Source organism: Sturnira hondurensis, unplaced genomic scaffold, assembly GCF_014824575.4.
Source record: "Sturnira hondurensis isolate 20B ecotype Veracruz unplaced genomic scaffold, ASM1482457v3 Scaffold0022566, whole genome shotgun sequence".
Lineage (NCBI taxonomy): Eukaryota > Metazoa > Chordata > Mammalia > Chiroptera > Phyllostomidae > Sturnira > Sturnira hondurensis.
This window is the reverse complement of record NW_028095197.1, coordinates 10,152,245-10,171,505: the sequence shown is the minus strand read 5'-3', so window position 1 is coordinate 10,171,505 and position 19,261 is coordinate 10,152,245. Positions and strand designations below refer to the sequence as shown.

At 49.6% G+C, this 19,261-nt stretch overlaps 1 protein-coding gene across 1 annotated transcript in view; it reads left to right on the top strand.

Annotated features, from left to right (window-relative positions):
* GABBR2 (gamma-aminobutyric acid type B receptor subunit 2) overlaps positions 1 to 19,261 on the top strand; it is a 337,904-nt gene that overhangs the window by 167,016 nt on the left and 151,627 nt on the right. Inside the window, exons 4-6 of the mRNA XM_037035951.1 lie at positions 514 to 615; positions 11,661 to 11,726; positions 17,291 to 17,491. Coding sequence (XP_036891846.1) covers positions 514 to 615; positions 11,661 to 11,726; positions 17,291 to 17,491 — 369 coding nt within the window. The remainder of the gene's footprint in view (positions 1 to 513; positions 616 to 11,660; positions 11,727 to 17,290; positions 17,492 to 19,261) is intronic.

Below are 19,261 nucleotides of genomic sequence, written 5' to 3'. Positions count from 1 at the left end.
TTGATTCCTGGTCAGGACACATACCTAGGTTGCAGGTTCAATCCCCAGTCAGGGCACATATGGGAGGCAGCCAATCAATGTTTCTCTCTCTCCCTTCCTTTCTCTTTAGCAATAAGCATATCCTCGGGTGAGGATTATAAAAACAAAATATAAATACCGTTGAGACGTATTTGCATAATAGTCTGATTTGGAGACAGTGTGACACTGGAGAAACACCAGCATAAACATCCAGGGACTTGGATGCTCATCTTGATTCTCCCAGGCAGTTCCTGGGCAACGCTAGTGAGCCCCTTCCCTGCCTGGCCTCCTCATGCCCATGTGCCAGGTGTGGCGTAGGGTTGGGGGGCCTCCAGGGCCCCACAGGGTGCTCCATTTTCTAATGATAAAAGCCACCCCTTTCCCATGTTGGCAAAACCACCTCACCCGTCTGAGCCCCTCACCAGGACGATGTCTCCGAACCAGCCCGTCCTGTGGCCACAGCACACCCACTCTCTCCCTTTTCTCTGCTGACAGGTGAGGAATGACCTGACCGGGGTGCTGTACGGTGAGGACATCGAGATTTCAGATACCGAGAGCTTCTCCAACGACCCCTGCACCAGTGTCAAGAAGCTTAAGGTAGGCGCAGCCAGCCGTGGCCTGAAGGACAGATCGACACCACACTCCTGGGGTGCCCCAACCCCCTGACCATGGAGGGGCCTCAAGTTCAGGCTGCTTCATTTCATCCTGGGCACCTCAGACATGGGAGAAGCTCCGAGGAGCTGGCTTCCCTTGGCTTTCCTTTTGCCTGTTGTCCAGCCCTGGCCAAAGGTCTGAGGGCTGGCTGCATGGCCTTGTAAAACTTACCAGTGACTGTCTGCCACCCCAGCCCGAGGGGCTAGCAGGGCACAAGTTAGCATCATCTCCAATGTGGAGTGTCTCAGAGAGGGGACCTGTCTTGCCCAAAACCACAGCAAGGAAGTATATGGTTGGGACTGAAAGCCCAGGCTCCCGACCTGCTCGCTGATGCTCACTCCAGTAACAGAAAGGGTCAGCCACAAGTTTGCCCAGTCCTAAGTGGTCTCTGTCACTGGTCCATTCACTCCACAAACTCTCTCAAATACCTTGTTTGTGCCAGACCCTCTCCTGGGCGCACAGTTACCATCAAGCCTACCCTTGACTTCGGGTGGCTCGCCACTGGTGAGAACGGCAGATACCTCTCAGGGAAATCAGGAACAGAGAGGCCGGGGAACAGGGGAGGAAGCACCTGGCCCCACCCAGGGAGAGGATTCCTATGGGGCTCCGGAGGAGGGACAGCAATTGAGCTGGCCACAGAGGATGAGCAGGATAGGGACCTGCAGGAGCCCAGCAGGGAAGGAGGGGCAAAGGCAGAGATCAGGACAGCTGTGCTACCCTCATGCCCTTCTCTCTTGGGCAGGTCCCAGGTTACAGAGAGCAGGTGGCAGGTCACAGCTCTCATCTTTCAAAGTCCCAGTTCACAGATGGAGAGACAAAGACGGAGAGGTGAGGAGCAAGGGAAGCAGAGCACCAGTTGTTTGTCCCTGCTCTGGGGGTGACCCTGCACCTGCACAGGACATTCAGCCCCGGGAGCCTCTGCAGATGAGAAACAGTAGCTGGGAGGCCTGCTGGCAGTGCAGGTGTCGGGGCCAGGTCTGCCCAAGCTCTTCCCGGGGAGGCTGTGTGGTCTGGGGGTTAAGTCAGGCTGTGCGGGGCCTGGAGGACCCAGAGGGGTGATGTGCCCGCTCTGCAGGGAGCGAGCACCTGGGGTGGGGCTGGTGGCAGGGGCCCCGAGCTGAACTGACATTTTGCTGCCACACACAGCGTCTCCCCAGCGTGGGCACTTGAAATAGCTTCCTGCGCCTCAGAGGCCCTGCAGAGTTCTGCGGGCTTTAAAGTTTAAAGAACCTTTGTGTGTAGAACAGAAGCACTAGTTGAAAGTCTACAGGAAATTGGGGATGGAACTGGGTGTTCTGCTCATCAGCCAACCAACTCCAACAGAAGCAGGAGTGACATTAATGGTGATGAAAATAGCAGCCGACCTTTCCAGTGCGCCAACCAAGGGCCAGGTCCCCTTGACTGCCACTTGCTCATTTCATCCTCCCTGGAGCCTTGGACAGAGGGGATCTGTATCCCCGTTTCACAATGGGGAACTGGAGGCTCAAAGAGGTGAAGGAACTCAACCCAAGTCACCCAGCTAGAAAGAGGAAGGTTGGAATTCAAACCTGAATCTGGGCGATACCAGGGCCCAGCCCTCTCCCCGACCCCACACAGCTGCGGCTCTGAGGAAGCATTCCAGAGTCACCTAAGCAGGGCGGAGAAGAGCCAAGGATGGCAGGCTCAGTCAGTTGGCAAAGAGTCCCTTCCAGGTGGAGCATCCTTCCCCTGGAAGCTGCAAAGCTCCTTCTCACACTTTGTTCTCCTTGGTGCTGAGTCGTCCCCTTTTCCCAGACTTTCCCTTCTCTAACTGCTTCATTTAAAATTTAATCCTCACCCTGGCTGGTGTGGCTCAGCGGATTGAGTGCCAGCCTGCGAACTGGAGGGGTGGGTGTCACTACTTCAATTCCCAGTCAGGGCAGTAGTCTGGGTTGTGGGCCAGGTCCCCGGTTGGAGACAACCAATTGATGTTTCCCCCCTTCCCCCTATGTCTAAAAATAAATAAATAAAATCTTTCAAAAAGATTAAAAAATCTTAAATCTCTGCCCCTCTCACTCTTATCCCCCCTTTCTGCTCATGTCTTTTTCCATTTCGCTGATGGGCATCTGTATTAATTTGTGGGGACATGCCTTAACAAAGTGCCACAACTGTGGTGGCTTGAAACAACAGAAATTTATTCTCTCCCATTCTGGAAGCTAGAAGTCCAAGGTCAAGGCCACACCCTCTAGAAGGCTCTGGGGTTCTCCTTTGCTTTTCTCTGAGCTTTGCCGCTGGCAATCCTCGGTGTTCCTTGGCTGCAGTCTCCACCTCAGGTGATGTTTTCTGTCTTCCTCTCCACACTGTCTTTGTGTTAGGACTTGAGTCATTTTGTATTAAGAGTCCACCCTACTCTGCTAAGACCTCTTCCTAGCTAATGACACCTGTAATGACCCTGTTTTGAATGAGGTCACATTCTGAGGTATCAGGGGTTAGGATTTTAACAACTCTTTGGGAAAACAACTCAATCATCAGCGTCTGACCCAGGTTTCATTTTACCCAGTTGTTCCGTCCTCTCTATCCCCCACTGGGGTGTGAGCTCTAGGGGCCAGTGTCTTCTCTCTGTCATGGTCACTGTTTTAATCCCCCACCCATCACCTAGAGCCAAATCTAATGTGCTCAATAAGTCTGTTGGCTATGTATTAGTAAAATGCTAAGTCTGGGGCAGACAAAGCAAGCAGAACGCACCAATAAAATACTCAAGAACAAAGAAACGTAACTTCTGGAAAGCGCTGAGAAAAAGCAAATCTGTGGGTTACTGTGGGAGGTACGGAGGACAAAGAAGAAAACTAAATAGCAAATTATAGAATTGAAAGCTGCATTGGAGGTAGTAGAGAGCAGAGTTAATGCCAAGGAAAATAAAAATCAATAATACAGAGTACAGGAGTCAGAGAAAATGGTCCAAGAAATCACTCCGATGAGAGGAAAGGTAACAGTTAGGGATGCTGGAGAAGGGAGGTCCTAAGGGAAAACCAGGACAAATGAGATGGGAGGAGAAGAAGAAAGAAAAACTAGGCACCCAGTATCAGCAGTCATACCTGGCACCCACATCTTGGTTTCTCATATCATTCTCAAGGAAAAGGAACCAGGGTTCTTTGGAGAAATGGCTGACTCTAGGGCTGAGACAGGAAGTAGACCCCGGAACACCTTGTAGTCCAGAAACAAGGAGTGCTGGGAACTCCACCACACCGACGGGGTGGCTCAGAGGGGTGCAGCCGCCATCAGAAGGAGCTCTCCATGACCACAGCTGGGACGCGTGAGCAACAAAATAAAAGCAGTGTTGGAAGTATGAAATAAATATCCATGAGTCCATATTGATATGAACAATTGAATAAGTAAATGGGAGAGAATAGACAAATATCCTATGCGGAATAATTCCAGGTAATTCATGCAGATATTTCAGACTCAAGGAGGTGGAGTAGACCCCCGCTTGTTCAGTGACTTCCCTCCGAAGAGCACAGCATGAAGGCGGTGGGGCGGGGTAACTCTGTAATAGAAAACCAGAGACACGGCCTCAGATAGGCGGTCAAGGTCAGCATCAGCAGCGATAAGTCCTGTTGATAGGGGGTATCCTTTGAATGATGTGAGGAAGGGGCATTTTATCTCCATGGTCTTCCTCACCAAAATCCATAACCCCAGTCTAGCCGTGAGAAAAAGACCAGGCAAATTCTCTTTGAAGGCCATTCAACAAAATCCTTGACCAATACCTCAACACGGTCCACGTCTTTGACAATAAGGAATGTCTTTGAAGGAGCCTCTGGAGGCGTGGCAGCTCACTGATTGCGGTGTCCTGGGTGAAGTTCAGGGGTAAGAAAGAACGTTAGAGAAAGGCACTCAGGAGGTCTGAATAAAGCATGTGCTTTGGCTAATAATAGTCAATAGCGACTCATTAATTGTAACGAATGTGCCATACTAGCTCAAGGTGTTAATAATAGGGGGAACTGTGGGAGGGGCATATGGAACTTTCTGTACTTTCTGTGATTTTTCTGTGAATCCGGAACTATTTTCAAATAAGAAATTTATTTTTAAAAAATTGGAGACAAACTTAAATGGGCCCAAGAGACCTACTAGATTAGAACATACAAAACTGCTGATCTTCAACCATGAGGGAACTACAAAATCAACAGTTCAAAAGGCAACGTGCAGACTAGCTGGCCTTCCCACATGCTAGCGGGATTGGTGAACAGGGCATCATATATAGACATATTTAGGCAAAAGTTTTGAGATACAGACATAAAGGGGAAAATCTACAAGTATCTAGGCCAGAAAAGAGCATATTTTCCACAAAGGTGCAAAATCTAGGCCACCTCGACTCCTTCGCGGCATCCAGTCCCCAGAGCAGTGGAGCCACGGGGAGACACTGGGCCACGTGTGAGGTTCACGAGAGGCACGTGCCAGGTGCAGGTTCAATCCCTGGTCCAGGTACATATGATTCCCTCTTCTGGGAGCGTGCTGGAGGCAACTGACCAATGCTTCTCTCTTGCATCAATTTTCCTCTTTCTCCCTTCCTCTCTCTCTTCCTCTCTCTCTAAAAGCAACAAAAAAATGTTATTGGGTGAGGATAAAAAAATTATTTTAAATGGGTGTTAAATTCCTTGCCTTACATGGGAGAGGGACTCCAAAGAGACCATTTTGCTCATGAGTTTCATCATTAGAGAAATACAAGCTAAAGAAGCCTTAGAGTAACTTAATGGTAAACATGCTATAATGCAAACAGAAGCTTCTGAAACATGGAAGGTAAAAGCAAAGAAAATCTGGGCGACATATCGAAACACAGAAAGCAAATATGAAAACCAGAAAGCACAAAATGTAATTGCCAACCAACTACAGTCATCCTGACCTTAGCTCAGATAGGTCAAACTCTGTATTAAAAGGCAAAGACTTTCGGGTCGTGCTTTGAAAAGCTAACTCGAGCCATTTATGACAGAGTGACCTGAAAAGGTCAAAGGTAAAATGTTGGGTAAAGGTACAATATATCAAGCAAACCAAAATGAAGCAAGATCCTCAGTGTTCATATCAGAGCAAAGAGAATGCAAGGTTCCGGTGTTGAGGAGAGTCATTTTCTATAAATAAGGGTACAATTCACCATGAGAATAAGACACTCATGGACCATTATTGCTCCAAATTGCATCTCACTGAAATATATAAAGAAAAGCCTTTTACAAATACAAAGGGGAATTGACGGAAACACAAAAGTATTGGGAGCCATCACATCTCTCTCTCAGTCTTGGACAGATCACCCGAGCAAAAATAAGCAAGAGCATAGAGGAACCAAATAATTAAATTAATCAGGCTGATGTAGCAGCTACGAATCTAAAGAAAGTCAGGAAACAAAACCATCTCTGTGTGATGAAGACCCCGGAGGCCTTGAAGCTCTTTCTGGGCCTGTTCCAAAAGGGGGCTTTAACATTAGCTGTCGCCAGGCCTGACAGAGAAGGCAGGGCAGCCCACGAAGGGGCCTCCCCTGCCTCTTTCCACAGTGAGGCGCTGGGCCCTGTGGGGGCAGGCGCCAGGCTCCGACAAACCCTTCTGTTCAGTTCAGTAGCTTGACCGAACCTTCCCCACAGCATCCCCCATCCCATCGCCCAGCACTCACGTTACAGGAAGGTCTCCATTTTATAAGTCAGCAGATTAGCAACTCCAATTTCATCTGCAGCATTCATTCACCCTGCCTTGTCCCGTGACATATTCACAAGTTCTGGGAATTAAATATCTTTGGGGGCATTGTTCTGCCTGTCACTGGAAGACCGCAAAGATAGGTCTTGAGGTGAACTGTACCCCTCTTTGCTCCACAGGAGAGTCCTAGTGGGAATTTCATTGCCCTTCCAGAGGCCAGGAACCCGGCCTGTCTGCCTGAAACTGAGGTTCACATAAGCCCCCGCCGAGGGGACACAAACCTGGAATAAATATTGTGCATCTTCCCAGCAGGCCAGTTTTACTCAGAGATGTGGGAAGAAAAAGCATTGTTTTTATCTTAAGATAAACATTAGGTAAACAATTAGAATGCCAACTATATATGAGTTATTTATTTATTTTATTTTTTAGATGTTATTTATTTTTTGAGAGAGGGATAGAGGGAGAAGGAGAGAGAAACATCGGTGTGTGAGAGACACACCCATAAGTTGCCTCCTGCACGCCCCCAACCAGGGACCTGGCCTGCAACCCAGGCATGTGCCCTGACTGGGAATCGAACTGGAGACCTTTTGCTTCACAGGCTGGTGCTCAATCCACTGAGCCACACAGGCCAGGACTATATACGAGTTGTTGTTTTTTTTAAATAAAATTGTAAATTTTAAAGAAATGCCATGATTCGCCAGTGGGCTGCCGGGGGCTATTCCCTCCTCACTCCCTTCCTTAAAGAGTGTGTGTCTTTTGCTTCCCTGCCTTTAGGGACATTTCTGGTGAGGAAAAAAAAACAAGTCTAAGAAAAGACTAATTTTAGCTAAATAAAAGAGTGCTCCTTCTGGGTGTGGAATCAGTCTGTCAGAGCCACAGGGGACTTTGGAAAACATCCAGGCTGACTGTCAGGCTCACCCCAGGCCTCAGAGCCCGAGAGACCCCTTCCCCAGTGTCCACCACCCCAGGTCAGGCCATCCCCAGCTCACGACGTGATGGCCTGCCTACAATAATAGCCCAGGGGCTCACAGCACCTCATCCCTTTCTTACAACATCCAACATGGTCTGATCTGATTTTCCAGCAACCCAGCGGGTGGGTAGAGTGGGTCTGCAGGGCTGGGCTCTGAGAACCGGGAAGTTATTGAACGGTGATCAAAGCAGAAGCACGGGTGGTAGGAGATGCTAGATAACCCAGAAGTCAGTGTCAGGTCAACCTTGAACTTCTAGTGGAAGACCACACTCCTGCCACAGAGAAGACAGGAAGGGGTGGCCCTCCTGAGACAGCCATTGTGATGTCTCAGGATTGCATTTTCCACTCAGGTCCTTGCACTTCAATGTTGTAGGACTTGTCTCCATGAGTTGTTGCTGCAGACAGGATGCTGAGCTCCTGCAGCTCAGGCCTGTGGGGTCAGCCTTCTCCACCTGGCAGGCACTCCACAGCGGGGCCTGGTCAAGCATTCAGGCTCTGGAGCCAGACCCACCTGCGGCGGGGCCCGTACAACCACTTCCTACCTGTGTACCTCAATCTAGGAAGAGAGCCTGAGGTTCTTGTACAAATGATTTACTGAGAGTGCGCTCAGGAGAAGGGGAGGGAAGCAGGATGAGGCTACAGGGGAGCTGGGCCCTAAAGCTGTCTTAGTGGAGACCTGCTTAGCCTGGCCCCACAGAGTGTCTGGAGCACAGCCTGCTTCCACAGAGCTGCTCACCTTCCAGCAAAGGGGCTGGAGTTTCCCACATGTGTGTGTCAGTCACAGGCTGCCGTGGATTGTGGGGCCCAGCATAGCCTCCTGGGCCAGAAAAAGGCCCCCTCGACTGAGAAAGTAGCAAGCTGCTGGCAGCCCCCTCACTGCGGCTGGGAGGGGCATGCCAGCCCCAGGAGGGAATCCAGCAGGCCCAATGGCGTGTCCTGAGCCTGGGAAAGTCTCAGTTTGGGGGGACTGCAGTTGGCTCATGAAGTTTTCCAGAGTGGGCATAATAATAGCACCCCAGAATCTCAGGTTTCAGCTGCACTGGGTGCTGGCTTGTCCTCTTTCCTCCCAGACTTCGCAGCATCTTGCCCTCTCTCACTCACCACCTAGAATTAGAATGGGTGTGAAGAGTTCCCTGTGTCAGGCCCAGCCCGGCTCTGGACAGGATGGTTCCTCGGGCCACTCTGATGGTCAGGGAGCACCAAGGGGAGAGCACTGTCTCCGGGGTGCAGTGCAGCCTTGGAGGAAGCCTTTTATCCCCAGGGAAGAGTTTAACTAGATCACTGACCCCTTGGGCCCCATCCAGTCCTAACAGTCTTGGAGCATAGTCCAAGCAATCTATGCAACTTGGTTGTCAAGGCAACAGGAACACTAAACGGTCCGCAAATGGCAGAGCTGGTTATTTGTCTGTCAGCAGGTGCTCAGCCATGGAGAATGTTGGGTCCCTTGGTCCATTCAAGAAATGGATGAGTTGAACCCAATCAGTGCCTGGGCCCTAGGCTAAAAGGATGCTAGTGCAGTGATGGTACCAGCTGCCAAAACACCAGTATGGGCCAGGCTTTGCACATGGTGCTTCACACAACATTCATGGGCTTTGTCAGGCATTCAACACCTATTTATTGACATGTATGCTATGCCCTGTGCTGGGAGTTAGGAACCCAGAGACAAATCCAGTTACCCTCAGTCCGGTGGGGAAACATAGACATAAGTAAGTGGCATATGCCGTGATCGAGTGCTCTGGGCCCACGGAGGAACAAATGGCCACCAAGACTGATGGGACAGAGATGACTCTCAGAGTAGAGGTGTGTGAAGGGTGGGAGGGAAGGACATTCTGAGTGGGTGGGCTTGCAGAAAGAAAGAGGGAATGTAGTGAGGAAATGAATGAACAAATGAATGAATGAACGAGTAGCAGACCTGGATGTAGCTCACTCTCGGTGCTGTGGAGGAGTGAGGTGTGAGAACTAGTGAGAAATGGGCTTGAGAAGTGCACTGGAGTCAGTTGGTAGAGAATCTTGAATGCTCAGAGATCAATCTATAAAGTTCAGGGAGCCATGAGAAGATTTTGCATGGTCACTTTTGAATAGTGGAATGATCCCTTCATTTGCTCTGTGGAGAGGATGGGGAGGACTAGAGGCAGGTGCTCTGGGGTCCAAAATCTCCCTCCCCAGCCCAGACTTTTCTCCAGCTGCCTGCAGGATACCTCCTTGGATTCTCCCAGGCACCTCAAGCTCAACATGTCCCCAGCTGAACCCGTCACCTTTCCCCTCGAGCCCCTTCCTCCCACTGTGCTGTCCATCTCTGAGACTGGCGTAGCCAACCTCCTACTCCCCCAGGCGGGAAATGTGGTGGTCACCTTAGGGTCACTCCGCTCCTTCATCCAAGCCACAACCCAGGCCTGTTGGTTCCATCTGCTCACAGCTCCCACATCACTCCTGCCCCTCCAGCCCCACTGCCCTGGCTCAGCCACAAGAGGGTACTTGTGGCTGGGGTCATGAGTGAGGATGCCCAGGGAGAGTGACAAGGACAGAACTGAGTTCAACACCAGCATGTAGGGGTGGGCAGAAAGGTAGGGAGCTGATTCTGAGCAGGACTGACCAGGAGGTGGGAGGGAACCAGGAGAGAGCATCGTGGAAGCCAACAGGTAGCTTTCATATCATTAATCCCACAGCCACCTGCATGGTAGGTAGTATTATTTCTTTGATGAGGCTTCAGGAGAGTGCAGCTGGTCAGTGGTAGAGTTGGGACTTGAACCAAGGTCTCTCTAACTGCAAAATCCAATAAGCTGTTTCTACTCTATCACGTTTAACAACACAGAACTTGGCACCAAGTAGATGTTCCATAAGTGCTGGCTGGGTGGCTGGATGGATGGGTATTGTTAGCAGCAAGAAATGATAAAAGATTTCACCAAACAAGCAGAAAGACCCTGGAGTGTGCCTGGGAGCATGCCTGCAGACCGGAGCAGCTTAGAACTTTTTATAGCCTTGCAGACACGGTGATGACAAAGGCTTGCCTCCCTTCCACCGCTCCATTAACGATCTTTCAAAGCCCTTTCCGAGCGACTTTTTCTCTTCTTCTTTCCATTCTTGCTCGCAGACGAAGGATGATTTTAGAATCCGGGCCTTTTTTATTTTGCTAAAGTACATGATGAGTAAACTGGCCTCCCAGTCAGCACTTTCCAATTTTGACAGATGCTAAAAACTGATATTTAAAAGCATGTTTCTCTTTATGCATCAAAAGGCCTTGAGGCCTGTTAGAGAGGACAGAATGAACGGTGGGAAGGTAGCACCACCTGCAAGGCTGAGCCCCGCTGAGGAAGGCAGGAAGCGGGCAGGGGGGGCGGTGGGCCAGCTGGCCTCCTGGTGGCTGCCCGGCACACCCCCCTCCAGCTTGTCTTCTGTGCAGGGACAGCCCAGCCTGCATCCTCACCCCCTACAAAGCAACCAGAGGACCCTCACCCTGACCTGGGAGGGAGCCTCCGACAGGGGTGGAGTAAATGTTTATTGAACTAATAAATGAGCCACAGAAGCTGTTGTGCAGCTTATACCTATTAACCACACTGAGATAATAAGATAATAAACAAGCATTTTATAGAGCTTTTGGATGTAGATTTTTCCTCTGAAATAAAGATGGGCTGAGGGAAGGTTATAAAATACTAATACTAGCTAGTACTTACTGGACACTTACTATGTGCCAGGAACCGAGTTATGCATGTTGTGAGGGTGATCTGTCTCATTTAGTGCCGTCAGCAACTGCTGTAAGGTAAGCACCACCGTTCATCCCTAGTCTGCAGATCAGGAAATTGAGACCAGGTGGGGAAGGGCCGCCTGAGGCCACCCTTGAAGCTTGTTGGTAGAGTTGGTATTTGAACAAAGCTCAGAACTCAAAGAGATTCTGAAACTTAATTTGAAAGCTTTGTGGATTCCAGGAAGGTAGAAAAGTCTAGAATAAGGGACAGGTAGGGTGGGGGTGGGGGGGTCAGGTGAGTCTCACGTCTCATTTCTGCAGACACCATCCTGGAGACCTAGGAAGCTCCCTTCATTCCTCTGGCCTCAGTTTCCCTACATGTATAGTGAGCAAGAAGATCAGACACTGCCTCTGCTCCCTGGAGGGTTTGGAGGAGAGCAGGGGAGAGGCCAAGGTCATCTTTAGCCTCCAGCCTGTGCAGTATCCCCCAGCTTGCCTGTGAGACCAGGGAGGGCTGGCCCCAGAGCGGGCTGGAGAATCCCAGCTGGGCTGGGCTGGGGGCGAGGCGCTGCCCTGCCTGCCCTGCTTGGGCAGGGCTCTTGGCTGGGTGCTTGGGCTGCACAGATGTTCTCTGCCCTTGGCCTCCAGCCCTCTGGGGTGTGCTGTCACGCACTCACCTTTACATACGTGTCCTTCTGTCCACAGGGCAATGACGTGAGGATCATCCTCGGCCAGTTTGACCAGCATATGGCAGCAAAGGTGTTCTGTTGTGTAAGTAAAACTTTGATCATGTCACTTGTGTCTTTGGGGAAATTCACGAAGGTTTTTCTCGGACTCATTCTCACCGCTGGGTGGGTAAGGGAGGTCCTAGGGCTGGAGTCGGGGAGCAACCGTGCTCACTCTTCTTTCCAGGAGCCAGAGCCCCAGGGCTCGGAACAGCAGAGCTGGAAAGGGAACCAGGGACCCGATTTACCAAATCCACTGTCTAAGCCCCGTCTGCCGATTGTGAGGCCCCTTGACTCAGCCCTGCTTAATGGAGGCCAGCTGTGTGCACGGCGCAGAGGGAGGAACCAGGGCAGGGGCAAGACAGGTGCCCAGATGCCTCCCTTCCCTGTAAGCAGGGCTCAGAGTCTTAGCTTTCGAACAAACGGTCAACTATCCAATATCTACCCCCGAATTCTTTACAGTTGTCTGGTGTGTGATAGGGACAAAGGACTTTTATGCCTTATCTCATGCAATCTTTCCAATAACCACGTGACGCAACAGTCATTATCTCATTGTACAGACGAGGACACGGAGGTCCAGAGAGGTGAAGGGACTTTCCAAAAAGCCCTCAGCCAGTTCATGGCAGAGCCAAGGTTCCATTCCTGTTCACTGATTCCCGATCTAATTCTCCTTTTTCCGTATGATGTTCTAAGTGTGTGTGGGGAGTTCTAACATAGGAACTAATATTTCCATTTTGATGTCCTGGCTCCCCTCGTCTGCCCTGGGTCAGGAGAAAGGTCAACAGAATGAGAACCCAGTTATGGGAGTTGCCCTTGACCCAGTCAGCCCTTTGTCTTAGACTGAGGTTATTTTGGGTGTGGAAGCCAGTGATGGGCCACAAGCCTCTCTTCTCTTTGAACTTTTTGTCAGTAACTTGGATGAAATTATAAAAAGCAGACTTGTAGGAATCTTAGAAGTTGTGCTATATGTCGGATGACAGAGTCAGGGTACAAAGAACCTCAACAGGCTGGAACATTTGATTAAATCCAAGATTAAATCTAATAGTTGTAACAAAAGGCTACATCAGAACAAAGCAAGCCACCGAAGTCGAATATGGTAGACACAGAGCCGAGGACTGCTGTGTGTTGAGAGCAAAAAAGACGTATGGGTCCTGGTTGACTTCAGAGTGACTGTGAGTCACCAGTGGGAGCAGCTGCCAGGGAGCCCGAGGTGACGTCAGGCTGCGTGTCCACACACAGGGTGAGTGGTCCCTCCGCTCTGTGCTGGAGAGACTCTGCCTGGGATGTCCAGCCCAGCTGCTGGTGCCCCGTTTCAGAAGAGACGTGGGGACTGAAAAGAGACCAAGAGTGAAGAGAGAGCAGTGGCTGGAAGCCCCCACTACACAGGGATATTTCATCCTGAAGGCCCAGGAGCAAAGCGAGAACAGCCCGTTCACCTCTCAGTTTACCGGGGAGGGGGGAGGAGCTATGAGGCTGACATTTCAGGAGATCCTGGGTGGGGCTGAGAGCTCAGGGGTCTATCTACTTGGGCGGGAACCCTTATTCTGTTGCCTGGTTACTGAATCTGGGCTTGTTGTTGACACTTTCTGAGCCTTGGTTTTCTCACCTGTAAAGTGGGAGTAAGAATAACACCTGTCTCATAGGATTGTTGAGAAGATTAAATGAGCAGAAACACTTTACACAGTGCATGCTGTCTGTTGGGAGCCCTCAGTAAACATCAGGGATCTTTATTTGCTTGCCATGGAAGGGCTCAGGGGTCTAGAGGACCACAGACGGGCTGCTGAGTTTACCAACTGATGGACTTTACAAGGTTGTATTTAGCATCATATCTATCAATTAAGGGTAATGAATGGTCATTTCATATGATCATCCAAGGAGGACCATGAGAAACATTTTAAAAACAGAACAAATTGGTTTTATGCATTTTACTTCAAGACTCATAAACCCTCACACGTTACCACGACAGGCCCAGAAATGACCCATTTTGAAATGGAAAATAAAGCTTCAAATTGGAGGATGTGATCCCCCATGTCCCCAGGCCTTGCAAGCAGCTGGCACATGGTGAGTAATAACTCCAAGAAATGTAAATTAATAAAAACGATCCATAAAGCCACCACACTGGGCACTGGCCACCTCCTGTTTGCGAGAATTGCAGACAAACCTCGTGTTCTGATTTGAGCCAAGCACACCCTGAGGCGTGGCTGTGATTCCACTCTGTGCCATGCACTGGGATTATTTTCCGAGTGGCATTTCCAGCCACTGCTTCTGCTTCAGAACAGATGGTGTGACTGTCTTCCTCTTGACCCAAAGCCCCAGGCTGCCTGCCTGCCACATGGCATGGGACACCATCCTACCTTCTCTCCCAACTGTGCTCTTCCCTCTTATTGGGTTTTCAGTCCTTGGAGATGGGCCTTCCCTTAGAGTCCTTGCCAGCCGCTTTGCTTCTGCAGGAGTTTCTCAGAGCTCTGGGTTGGGTGTTTATTCTGTGTCGGGACCCTCAGGCGGATCTGCCCTTCGGTCGTTCAGTCTTTCCCGGTTAGGAAGGGGTTTTTCTGGCAGGTCTGCAGGGTCCTGAGAAGAGTCTGTTCAGGGTCTTCACAATGAGTGTGTCAAGTAGGGTGGGGGTGGGGGCGAGTTGTTCAGAGCAGAGACCCACAGAGAGCCTTCCAGTGCCTTGCTGGGTCAGAGCTCAGCCCAGGTGGGAATACCGTGTCCCCGACGTCCAAACGCCACGATGCAGTCTTTGCAGCATGTTGCTGTATTTTTGAGATTGGAACTGCCGCCCAGTGGGCAAGCGGGCTCTAGCAAATGCAAGGTCTATTTATAGCCATGTGGCAAAATGTTCATTTTGGCTCCAGCACAGGACAAGCATGGCGCGTCACTTTTGTCTTCTGGCTCCTCAGTGGTCCAGTCTGAATTCTCTAGCACTCTGACCTGGGCTCTGGTTGTGGCTCACGGGCCGTGTGACCTCAGGTAGATCGCTTTGCACCTTCAGCTGCCTCGCTGCTACAGTGGAAGCGGTGAACCCTGCCGCCCCAGCAACCTGGCAGGGTGGTTGAGAGGCTTCTGTAAAGCTGTGGAAAGAAGACCATCGACTCAACTGTTAACTGCTTTACTGATATGAAGGTTTCTCATTGTATTTTAGTGAACTGTGTTGTTAAAAGGAAATGACCTTGCATGAGCAGGGCAGGAGGCAAAGGAAAGGTCATGAAAAAGAAAATGGGATTTTAAAATAATTCCTCATCATGATTCCCTGTCTACAGCCAATAGGAGCCAAAGTAACATATGGGACTAAACATGAGCTTAGGACCACCCATTGCCACGTGGCAGGGTGCACTGGATGGGCGCAGGGCCCGAGACCACATTGCTACCAGAGGCAGGGAAAACGAAAACCAAGGTGAGCCAGTAAACTGGATGTGTGTCCAGTGAGACTCCACAACCTTTTCTTGGTGGTCTCTACACCGGGCACTGTGCCGAGTACTGAGGACCCTGGGAAAAGCCGACACCACCCTCCAGGACCTCCCCATTAGGCAAAGGGGACAGCCAGGCACACCCACAGCCACTTAGAGGTCACGTGGCAAACCACCTCGGCTCGTTTGAAGGTGGGGGTACGGGGACGGAGGCTTGGAGGCCTCCCTGCAGTTGCTTCATCAGTGGATGACGTGTTAGACCTGCCCTCAAAGAAACCTGTGTACTTCTGCTCTGCACACGTGTCTGACGGCCCCTGCTTCCCCAGCCCGTGGCCGTCTGAAAGCAGCACGTGCAGAGTGAGCAGAGGGACTTGATGACAGTGAGAAGTGACAACTTACAGTGAGCAAGGTGACAGAGCTATAAAAAAGTGGATCCCAAACTCCAGGTGGAACAGTGTAGGGCCATTTGGTATTTGGACCAGTCTTCTTTACCCTCAAGCGCGTCACTGAGTGTGACCCCTAGTAACAACTGAGGTTCGGAATGAAGGTCTATGAGTTACCAGTAGGAGAAGGGAAGGAGACAGAGCAGCTGCGTGTTCTGAATGTAGTGTTGGACGGGCATGGTGCACATAGTATCTCACTGAATTCTTGCACCAACCCAGTGACAGGGTTTGCCTCCCACAGGCTGTAGGTGAGCAGTGGGAGGGCCGGGCTGCTGTGTGCTAGTTCCCCCGCTGGTGCCGGGCACAGCGTCTAGTGCTGCTTGACTGTAATCCCTTTGTCCCCCTTGAAAGCCAGTAGACACTTCTTTATCTTCAAAATTGACTAACATTCCAAACAGAATGTGTTGTCACTCAAGTGGACCAAGCTACTGTGTCGTGGGAAATGCACTCACAAGGAACACTTGCCTGTGGGACAGTGGCGGGTGGGAGCACTGGTGGCAGACCCCTGCCAGGCTCTGGCCTCCTGCTCAGGCCGCCCCTAGGCTGCCACGTGGCCTCCGTCCAGTAGTGAAGACCCACCTTTGTGTCTGAGTAGAAGACCCCTCCTGTCCTCATCCACTGTGTGTTGGCTCTCCTTTCATGTACGTTTCTAGTAAGTGGGGCTGTCTTCTTGCCTCCGCCTGCTGAGATTGAGAAAGCATGCAAAAGGCATTGTTTTATTTTGCTAAGAATAGAGGGGAATTTCAAAAAACGGACTTTGAATCTACTGAGAAACTTCATTCTGAACCCTAGGCACATGACATTCCTACATAGTGGAGTGTTCTGGGTTGCCTCTAAGCTCTCAAAAGGCATGCTTTGCCTTATATAAAACGTCCCAATAAGAACTAAAGCCAGATAGAAGTCCAGTAGCATAGTCTGATGATTTCTTTTTAATGGGAGGAAGGAAGTGTGGTTTTTCTGCATAGTAGTTAGCAGACCCGGGTTCTGGGCAGAGTTTTCTCCCTGGCTGTGTGACCTTGGAGAACTGATTTTCCGACTCTGATTTCTAGCTTCCTTATTTTGAAATGAGGATAATAAATTCTGCCCTGACCACCTCAAAGGAAGAACATGAATGGCAAGGTGTATGTAAAGCATATAGATGTAAGGAACTTGTAGAATTGCATTTCTGTGTGCCGTGCTTTGGGTGAAGACTCAGAGAGACTGCTCAGTTTGCCAAGAGGCATCTTATGCAAATTGCAGAGTTAGATTAAATTTTCTTGGCCCCTTGCAAAATTGTTCCCTTTGGGTCCTGCTTTGAGATTATGATCTCAGATTTTAGTAAAGATCTACACAAAAAGAGCCTTATAAAATCTGTTGGTTGTAGCGATGTTGTTGATACCCTGCTAGCTAAAATGCACCATTTTTTTTTAGGGTTAAAGCCTAGAAAACATTTACTTTCCTGAAAAACTGGTGTGTTTTCTCCTTACTGGTATAAAATACAAGATATATTTTATATTTTTCAGGTCCTTATGTTTTAAGTTTTAGTCAGTATTTACTATTCTAATATGCATGTTATCCATAAACTACCTTGGGTCCCTTGAGAGATAATGAGGAGGAGACCAAGCAAATCATAGAAAAAATGATAAATCCTCTGATAAGAGGAAACCCGAGCCCCCCAGCCGCCCCTGCACACACATACAACACACACACACCTCTCTCACAGGACACAAAGCCTTGAACAGATGCGTAACTCTTCATTGTCAACCTGTTTGTTGCAGGCATATGAGGAGAACGTGTATGGTAGCAAATACCAGTGGATCATCCCGGGCTGGTATGAGCCTTCCTGGTGGGAGCAGGTGCATACGGAAGCCAACTCCTCCCGTTGTCTCCGGAAGAATCTGCTCGCGGCCATGGAGGGCTACATAGGCGTGGACTTTGAACCCCTGAGCTCCAAGCAGATCAAGACCATTTCAGGAAAGGTCAGTGCCTTGGTCAGTCCATTTCAGCCCCTGAATCTATCTTATCTGGTTATGTTGGCAAAAAGTGCCCTCTGCTGTGTGTCTTTGAGAAAATCACTTGACCTCTCTGAGCTTCACTTACCTATTAAATGGAAACAGCCAGCTACCCACTGCATTTCCCTCTAGGAAAATGTGGGCATTAAGGGTGTTTTGCAAGTTCATAACACAGTGTACACCTAAGGGGTGGAGTTGTGGCTTTTACAGTACTAACTGCCAGTGTTGCCTCCCAGGCTCTGTTATAGTTTTATCTGTGCCCCTCTGACCTGGAATATCATTTCTCAGTCACACTGATGCTCCTGTCAGTCCAGAGAAGAAACACTATCAAGTAGATTGGGGAAACATGTGCTGTAGACCACATGTTTGGGGTTCAGACTGGTTTGAACCCCAATTTTGCCGCATACCAGCTGTGACCTTGAGCTTAAGTTCTCCAAGCCACTGTTTCCTCTTCTAGATAATGGTGGTAAAAATACCCGCCTCTGGGGTTAAAAGGAGGACAGATAGCAGATTGCACAAGATGGCTAACATGGTACCTTGTCTCTCGGTACTGTGACAACTGGGAGGAGGACCTAGGCAGGTCGCTGAAGTCCATACGTTCTCACTAGGGTTTATGAACCCTGCTCTGTTTATCCAGTAGGGCTGTGCGGGAACCAGGCAATAGGGCACATGCAAAAGTGTTTCAAAAGCACACACACTGTTGTCTCTCTGTGTGAGCATTGTCAAGAACAGGTAATGACAGCCCTGGGGAAGATGGGAGCGTTCATCTCTCAGTGTTCACTGCCAGCCAAAATTTGGTCCACCAGTGCACACAGTGCTTTCCTCTCTTCTCACTGCTCAGATTGCTAAGTTCTGCCCTCCGCCCCAGAGTTCTCACAGACACAGTTTCACTTAGAGAATAAACTGCATGTAAAGTAAAATGTGTATGTATTACTTTTATCCATTATTTTATCTCAATTGGAGCCAACTCTACAAGAATGGTTTACTGATTCATAAAAAAAAAAAAAAAGGCAGACTGTTAGGACATGCTTTGTAAACAACCCATCAGATCGCGCCGGCACCTGAGAGACCCTGGAAAAACACTCTGGTGAGAAAAGGTTGAAAGACATATTTTTATACCAAAATCGATGAGTGTATTAAAAGGTTTTGAGATGCTGAATAATAAGTAGAAACAACTCATTATGTTTCAGCAAGTATTATTATTAAAAGTGTCAAAGCTTGCAGTTTATTAGCAGATACTTGGTCCAAGATACCCNTCGGGGTTCCAAAGATGTTACTTTATTGGCCAAGTTTAACCTGCGCGGGGGCGAACTCTCCAAAGTGTCCAGAGACACGGTGCCCGCAAGGGCTGCAAATGAGAGTCGAGCCAAACGCTTACAGGCTTAGGGTTTTATGGAGGTGCGCAAGCAAGCTGGATACAGAAGCAGATGTGGCGGTTAGCGGTTGGCTCAGGGGCACAATAGGGTTACTGATTATTGGTGAGTTAACTCATGCACTGGCTCGTGCTCCTTTACTTGATTGGTCAGTTGAGTTTGTGCACAGGGGCAAAATTTCCCTCCCTAGTAACTGTCCAGATGGCTATCTGCCTGACTAACCTTGTTGCTCTTAAACCACATCCTGGAACACACACCGCTCTTCGGGTGTATCCCGGAGCCTCTTTGCGTTAGTTAGTAAAACACCTTTTGCTTCCTTACAGCTATGTTCTGGCTAGTTCCCCTTTGCCCTCAACACCTTGTC